Genomic DNA, 8,926 nt, shown 5'->3' on the forward strand with positions numbered 1-8,926 from the left:
TTAAGTTCCATAATTCATATGACAATAAAGTAACCAAGTCAGTATCTGCCAAGAAATGTCTTGTTGTTAAAACAGCATTGTAACTTATTACGGAAGCAGAACCTGAAACATGAAATTCAAAGTATTTATTAACATTAAACTGAAACCATAATCTTCCATTAACCTTAACCATAGTGTTGCCTAAACCTAACCCACATATGGGACATGTGATGCCCAGTCTCTGGTCATCCCACTCATGCAACTTCTGTGTGTTACAGTAAATGTAGCACTTCCCCTAAATGCAATTTTCTGGAAAAAGGTTGATATACCGATGTATCTGTAAAGTATATATACCAGCAATTTCTGAAAATCTATGAATAACTGAAATCTTTTAAAACAAAAAAATACGAAAGTTGAGTTTGTTACATCTTCCAAAATCTACTTTAATGTTTTATATCATTGTAAATTTGATACCGTTGGATGTTTTCACTGTTGGTCAGACAAAATTAGCAGTTTGAAAACATCCTCTGGGAACTTGTGATAGGCATAATTTGATTAATCCGTTTAAACAATTAATAATTTAATCGATAATGAAAGTAAACCTTAGTTTGAAGTCCTAACACTAATACACACACAAATTGATCCACCACACACACACACACACACTCCCTAACAGGGTGCCAGAATTGCTCTGCTCCAATTTAATTAAGAGTTTTAATTAAAAAGATGTAGTGGGGTGAATGTAACATCCTCTGCGACCAGTGTCTAAGTAGTTCTCCTCCATACAGTTCCATTCTACCCCCCGCAGAACACGGGGGTCTAATGAAACCATCCCGGATGCCGAGACACCGTCACCCTCCGCTGGTTCCCAATAGAGAAAGAATTATGAGACTGATAACTCCCTTGCTTTCTCTTCTGAGGAGAAACAAAAGGTGGCTGGTGTCAAAGATAAAGCTACCCCCAGAGTATTGCTGGGAGGCTTATAACGTGCAGTAATGTCTGCCTTTTATCTTATCCAGCGTAATGCAGCCGCATGCACATTAGACTAATATGTAGAAGTGGTTTAATCTGAGCATGGTGGTCTGGAGACATCTTGACACAAATTCTCTTATTATAATCATAAATATTGATACAAAATAATATAGATTTAAATGTAGCTTTACCGTACAGTGGATTCCTATATTATGATTATGGTACATAATGTACATAATCAGAGTACAAATGATTTTGTTCTGCTATCTAAACTACAGTAATCAAAGCACGCGTGTCTAAAAATTCTTCCTTTAAAGACACTAGCTCCCTGGTTACCACATGAACTGCACAGCAACCAGCAAATGTTTGTGACTAAGGAAGCCAAATACATCTCTTAATATAATGTATGTAACTATATGCACACGTACCCTTAAAAGTGTGTAAACTTTGACACTCAAGAACACACCAACTGTTAATACTTCCACATTTTCTATATCTACCAGAGATACATTCTTGGTTTACCCACAGTGCCTTCCGCCTTCCAAGAAGCCACAACAGAACAATACTTGAAATTTTCATCCAGCTTTTTCTTTTACATAAAGGTAGGGAAAGCAATAGCAGTAATGTAATCTACTACTACTGCTACTTTAGTCAGGAAAATCTATCTTCTGCTTTGGAATTTGGCCTGTGAGATTTTGGAACTTGGAAGCAAAATAGGATTCCTGGAAAAAAGAACTTATATATATATATATATATAGTACTGATAACGAAATCTGATATTTTAATGTTAATGTTTTAAAATGTTTTTAAAAATCTGCAACTTTGTGGCAGCAGTGCTATATCCCATCAATCCAAATGATAAATGAATAAATGAATGAATAAATGAAACAGAAGTCTTTTAATGTGAATTTCAGTTCCTCCCGCAGTCTCCAGTATTATAGTATTTATAGACAGACAAACAAGCAATCAAGGCATTTTCTTATTCGTCATTTTTTATGACATTAGTGTCTGTCTATCAATCAATACGTTCTCTATCACTCTGTTTCACAGCTGTTTCTTGGTTCAATGTTGAACAGTGTAACGCATTGTAAGCATTTGAGGAAGGAGACCAGACTCACCATGAAACACAGAGACTGAGACTGTGGTTTCACTTTAAGAGCAAGAGAAAGAGCCAGAGCAAGAGGAGGAGGAAGAGGGGGGAGGACAGGAAGGGGAGAGTTGTTAGGGAGAAAAGGTAAATCAAACAGATAAAAAAAGGTTGAAAAGGACAGAGGCGGAGAGGAGGAGATGCAGTTCCCTATAATTAAGGACGCCCTCGCTTTCTACAGAGTTACCCTTGTTAGTCATACTGTAGTTTCTTTCCAGGCTGAACAATCAATTGATTTTAAAAATGCAAGAGCTGCAATTTTGATTCTAACTTACATTATTAACACAGTTGTAAGTTGTATCTGGAGATTTTGGCAGCCTAAACAGTCTCTAGAAATGTATATTGCTGTAACTGATTAGCTACAAATTAAACTATACCAGGTTGTTATCTGGCTAGTGTGCTCTTTGCAACCCAATACTATGTCTTCTAATGTATATATCGGCCAAAGTTGTTTTTTATAAAGATAGCCTTTGTCAAAGTATTTTTAAGGTTCATAAGAACGAGGCATTAAGCTCATTGTTAGCTCATGGTTCACTGACTAGATTTCTTCCAGAGCTTTCAGACATATTTGGCCATAATTAGTGGATGAACGTTGGTCAGTTGTAATGGAGGCGGTTCAATTGTCATCATGTGTACTAGGCACTTTGCAAAATACTAGCTAAGCAAAATCTTCTCATGAAGGTCACAAGACATGGCTAAAAGCCCTGGAAGAAATCTAGTATATAGAACTTGATTTAAATGTTTTTTCAACAGTCTTTAATAACGTTAGACAAAAATTATGTCTTATTAAATGTGAGCTCATTTGCTAAATTTTTTCTACAGAGAAACTACTGTAACTTTACTTAGTTTAACTTTACTTTACTCTTACGCTTACGGGTTTGAAAAGGAGAAAGGGGAACAGCCAAATTGTGAACACAAATTATATCAACATCGGCTTGAGATGTTTCATACACAAAAAACTCTGAAACCGACCGATCTACCTGCCCGGCAGCAAACAAACGAAGTTAGCGACTGGTGAACATAGTGGAGCATTTAGCAGCAACGATGACTAAAACCTCAGTCATTGTACTCTTACAATAATGGTCAGAAAATGTATAGATTCACCACATTGTTCAACATGTAAACCTACACATAGATACACAAACACAGAGGCTACAGTTTCAGCCTCATGCTTCTTCTTCCCAATGTGCACCAACAGTCTGGTTGGCCAGACAGGTGAGCATCGACTAAAACCAAAAACCTGGCTCCTTTCAAAAGATGGAATATTTTCAATACCGTGTGTGTGTGTGTGTGTGAGATAGAGAGAGAGACACTGAGAGTGAGAGAATGACCAATATTTATTTTTAGCCTACAAGTACCCAGTGAGTCATGTGATCCTCCTCCCTCCCACTGATCTCTCCTTCCTTTCTTCCCCTCCTTTCTCTCTCCCACAATCACATCCCCTCTCTCTCCTCCTTCCCTTCACTTCAAAGCGAGGCAAAACAGTCACGGTGACACCGGAGGAATGCAGGAATAAAGACAATAAGTGAGGAAAGGGAAAGCAGGAGGGAAGACAAATCCCTATCTTGCCTAATGAAGGAAAACTGCACAAGGAGCGATATTAAAAAAGAAAACAAGCACACATATGCATTTGTATCATTGTGATGTGTGCATACACCACTGGGGCAGACTGGATTACACCTCAGCAACAGCTATCATTTCTGTTACCATGACACCTGCACACAACGGAAATAACAACGACATCCCTGTTAACATAAAAACTCCACAATGAAGTAAGGTCAGTTACAGATTGGTGGACAGGAGCAACATCAAGCCAGGAACAATGATACAGCCTCGGCAGAACTGATGGGACTAAACTGTATTTGGCATGTGAACAAGAACTCAAACAAGAAAAGAAAAAAAGACATGGGAGAAAGAGGATGAAACGCATTATCAATGCTGTGTCAAAACAAATATTGTTAAATTGTTGTTTTAATTCCTCCCTCATTGTAAGTGTAGCCATATTTCTTTACCCTATCTCCTTATCACTGTGTCACTCCCACGGTGCAATGCAATATTTACATAGCGAGAAAAGCAAGCCTTTTTTAAAATTCAAAACATCTTTATTGTAACAATGCAAACCTATCCAACTGTTAAGACAAGCTGAAAGGGTCACATAGTCAGGGAATGAGACTAGTGCACGGACACACAAACAAGGGTAATCATGTGCACACACACAAACAGACGTGGGAGTGCGGACAGAAACACAAGCTCATGCACGTTTGCCTACATACACACATACACACAGCACATCACAAGCAAATACAAAGTGACAAAAGACTGCAGACAGAGTCATAGTGACAGGACACTGACGCATGCATAAGGGAGAGGACAAATATTCAACTGCTGTGAGGGATACTGCATACACAAACACGCGCACACACTTTAATTTTGACTTTACGTTGTTTCTTTCTTACTTATTATGATATGTGATTATCTGTCTTCCTCCCTCTGCTTCCTATCCTTTTCTTCCTCTTTCTCTCTATCTCTCTCTCTACTGCTTCCTCTCATTCACTGACTCATCTGCTGCTCTTAATGAAAAGCTGCATAATCAGGATTGCAGATTGCAGGACTGTGACTGGTTCTATAGGCCCACCCCTCATGTGTGCATGTATAACCAGAAACACCAAACACACACACACACAGTGCCTTGATCTTCCTGCTTTCCAGCCACCAATCCCACCCTAAACCCTTTTAAATTATATATACTCACACACGCGCATGCACTTGGATAGGCAAATACACACACAGTGATGGAGTGGGGTTGGGGGGAGGTCATGATCCTGCCAGAGAGAAGGGAATCAGAGTTGCAATTCGAGGGCTTATTGCGGAAAGAGGGTAAGACCATATCTGACACGCTAGCATGCCCGGTATGTAAAACTCTATACACACAAACACAGAGAGGAAGAATGAGAGATGAGAGAGACATACATATGCGGTGAGATAACCCTTTGCAGTATTTTTGGAAAATCTGTCCCGGCATGCAAGTGGTGAGACACTGATCCGTCTGCCGTGGTGTCTATTACCAACACTGCACTCAGCAAGTGGGAGGGTCAACATGGGCAGAAGAGAAAGAGCGAAGGATTGGTGAGGGAGGAGAGAGGAAAGTGGCAAAGAAAAGGGATGCAGCATGAAGGACAACAAAGAAAAGGAAGAGATAAGAAGCAGAGTGATGGAGGAATGAAGGCAGGGATAGATGGTTGGGTATTAGTAGAGGAAAAGGTGTGCAGGAAGGAGGGGGGTGGGTAGAAGTACCTAGTGAGAAATATGACAGTGGCTTGTAAATCAAAAAGAAGAGAGAGAACAGATTTAAAAGAAGGAGAATAAAGAAAATGCAAAATAGGGAAGGAGAGTAAATGCAAAAGAGTAGAGAATATGGAGAGGGAGGATGCTGAGGAGGAGGGAAGATTGGGAGCTGCTGCAAAAGAATGAAAGGTAAAATACTGCAAAGAGGGGGAGGACGTTGCTTGTTAATACACACACACTACAACACAATCAAAAACATCATCACAATGAGACTATAGGCAGCGGTTTAACAAGTGCAACAGCCAAGGCAATTTACAGTAAATTATTACAAATAAAATTTTAGTTAAATGGCTCAGCTCACATATACAAAAAGCCTGACGCCTTGTGTGGTATGACAGCAGTCATTGGTTATCATAGGCCGGCAAGCTGTGACAAAACACGCCATTGGCTGAAGAGAAGGAGGAACAGCAAAGCCGCAACACACCATTGGTTAATAATCACGAATATGATGTTGGCAGTTTCCTGGGTCATGTGTGTGCTTGCGTGTGCACGTATGTGTGTGTGAGCTAGTGTGTGTGTGATTATGTGTGTGTCCCAAGCCTAAGGCAACCAGGCCAGCGGCTACAATTACAGTGACGGATGTGAAAGAACTGGGTCGGCTTCGCAAGAGATCTGCCCCTGGGACGACAAGACCAGCCAGAGCCCTGAATCAATACGGAACACATGCACACACACGCAGAAGCACATACGCGCACACACACACACACAAACGGTTGTGTATGACTAACATTTACATATAAACCAAAGGACAGATATGAATAAAACAAAAAGGAAGAAGAACATGTACAGTACCACACAGCACAAAAAGTGCAAGCGGGCAAACGCAGTTACAGCATTTAGTCGAAATATTCACTGTTTTCCTCACAGGAAACTTAATCAACCAAAATCCAGATGAGTCTCTGCCCCATGCGTGCCTGTCTGTTTCTCACTCACTGGCTTTCACTGTGACACACGCACATACAGGGACACATTAATTTATTCTCCCCAAAGTCTGTTTCAGGGGCAGTAATGTTCACAGCTCATCCAAACGTAACTTAGTGACACTTGGGGCATATTTTTTTCTGCTCATGTGTGGTGTGTGTGTGTGTGTTTCTGTACATGTTGTTTGTGTTTCCTACCTCTGGCAGAAAGCTTCTTAGTGTTGATGATTTTAGCGGCATATTCCTGTCCAGATGAGATCTTAACGCACCTCCTGACCACGGAGAATGCGCCCCTGAAATGAACACACAAATAGAAAGACTTACTAATGTATTCAAAAAAGTACATGTGTGATCCATACCAGCCGATATGCAATCAGAGGGCCTAGAAAAGCAGGGCATAGTGTAACAACCTGGATGGAGAAAGTGAAACAGGTTCTTCAGATTGATTGATTTGGAGATAGGACTCTTACAAGTGAAGATAAGCCTCAAAACTAGCTTTACTGGAGGAATCAAGCTAGTCTGGAGGGATATGTTTCCATAGTAACTTGGTTTATGAAAAATGATTTCCTGAAAATAAGGCAGATTTACTGAAATAACGATGATTTAACTGATACTTTTGCTTTATGAAAGAGCCCTTGGATGTCTTAGGTGAGTAATAACAAACATGGCTGAGCTAAAGTAGAGGTTCTACAGTCACATTTCATCATTAAATTGCACAAAAGCATTGATGCAGTATCTTCGCAGCTACTCACACAAACACACTCACACCCCCATACCTACAGTACAAACTGTCCTTATCACTACACAAGACCATTAACACCAACGAACGTGCCTACTAGCCTTCTATTGTTTAAGCCATGTGTTGTTCTGGTGTTCCAGGCACATGTATGAAGATCAAAAAACTAGGTCAGCTATATTTGAGGGAGGAGAAGAGCAGAGCGCTGCATCTCTCATCTCTAAACGCAGCCATGGAGCCTCTGCTCAGCTCTGCAGCCATGGAGGCCACTTTGCTATTCAGCCTCCATCTCTGTCTGTGCACGCCTTTTTATTTTAAATAGAAATCTGTTCTCATCCTGTCTAGCTCCAGACAACATCAGAGATATTCAGACAGCATCAAAGCTATCACAAACAGAAGCACTTGAATGCAGACAGTGAAGACTCAAAGCAGAAAATGTACTCATTACCTTAAATGAACCCTGTTCTTTCACTTGCTACTTCTAATAACTGTGGCGTGATGTTACTGCACAATGTTATATTATTTGGTTAAATCAGTGTTACAATATGAGAAATAACTGAAGCTTTGTGCCCATGTAATCACTGTTGAGCATACAGTGATGTGTACCATAGACATGTTATCTAACATCCTTTGGAGTGAGCAGCTTGCCACTAAAGCTTACCTCTAATTTATAAGGGATTTGGTGAAGGAAATGATGATAGCATAACATGTTACATAAGCATTTTTACTTGACTATCCTGCATAGTTGGGTAGTATGGCGCTGTAAAGTGCATATGTAAATGTCTACTAAAATTACCTGCGCTTTTGTATTTGAAAGTTAAGTAAAGGCAAGCTAGCTGGAACAAGGTTCAAAGTAAGCAGACAAACCAACTGATGATGAGGAAGATCCTGTGTTTGTTCAAAGTCTCTTTATTCTACACTGTACATGAATTCTTAGCTTGGCTGTGTATGTGTGTCTGAGGACACACTTGTCTGGGAATTTGTGTGTATGTTTGAAGAGGGATTCTCAAACAGTATTATTAACTCATCTGGGTTTTGCATGTCGCTTCCCATTCTCAGTCAATGCACACACACACCAAGCGGACCAATCACAGTTATTGCGTTGCAGCTGCAACATGTAGTTACATTTCTAGGGGGGAATGAGGCTACACCTACCTACGGTGTCGATTTGACGCAGAAGTATAAATAAAGCTTCAAAGCCTTTAATCAGCGGTGACAATGTATAAGTTAAATAATTTATCATGAGGAGGAGGAGCTTATTAACATGATATTTAACTTAAGTTATTTGTTTAAGAAATCAGCCTTTTAAGTACCTTTGCATAGTCATATTGGTGTTAAATCAGTGCAGAATCCACATAGAAAAGGTCTGTTTTGGCCAGCTGCCACATCGGTAATCAGTGAATTGGTGACAGCTTTCTGAATGTATCTGTGTATATTATTACTTGACTAACCATTATAATAATTTCCAGCATTGTGTAAATATCTGGATACTTAAAAAGCAATTTGGTCACAAACCATTGTGGTATTTGGTCAAAACCATTGTGGTATTTTCATTTCATCAGTACCAGCTGGTCTGCTGCATTGTGCTGCACATAGTAAAGAGATCAGGTGAGTTAAAAGGTACTATAAAAGCAATATGGCTGCATTATTAATGACAGATGGTGTAAGATGTACACGCATTGGATCATAAACGCAGAGCGCTGAGGCTGTAGAGGAGATTTCCTTTTCCTCACATACTACAAATACTTCCATCAGTGAGGGTGATAGGATGCGAAGTGGGGGACGCTCTGGTAACTGGGGGCACATTTATCTCTATCTCTCTCTCTC

The 8,926-nt window shown here is 40.0% G+C and overlaps 1 protein-coding gene across 1 annotated transcript in view; it reads right to left on the minus strand.

Moving 5' to 3' along the window:
- The window catches only part of camk2d2 (calcium/calmodulin-dependent protein kinase (CaM kinase) II delta 2), a 40,705-nt gene that overhangs the window by 31,625 nt on the left and 154 nt on the right, over positions 1–8,926 (minus strand). The window contains exon 2 of the mRNA XM_035659728.1: positions 6,562–6,656. Within this exon, the coding sequence (XP_035515621.1) occupies positions 6,562–6,656 (95 nt within the window). The remainder of the gene's footprint in view (positions 1–6,561; positions 6,657–8,926) is intronic.

This window comes from Morone saxatilis, unplaced genomic scaffold (assembly GCF_004916995.1).
Source record: "Morone saxatilis isolate NCDOM2014 unplaced genomic scaffold, NCSU_SB_2.0 Contig17, whole genome shotgun sequence".
NCBI classification, from domain to species: Eukaryota; Metazoa; Chordata; class Actinopteri; family Moronidae; genus Morone; species Morone saxatilis.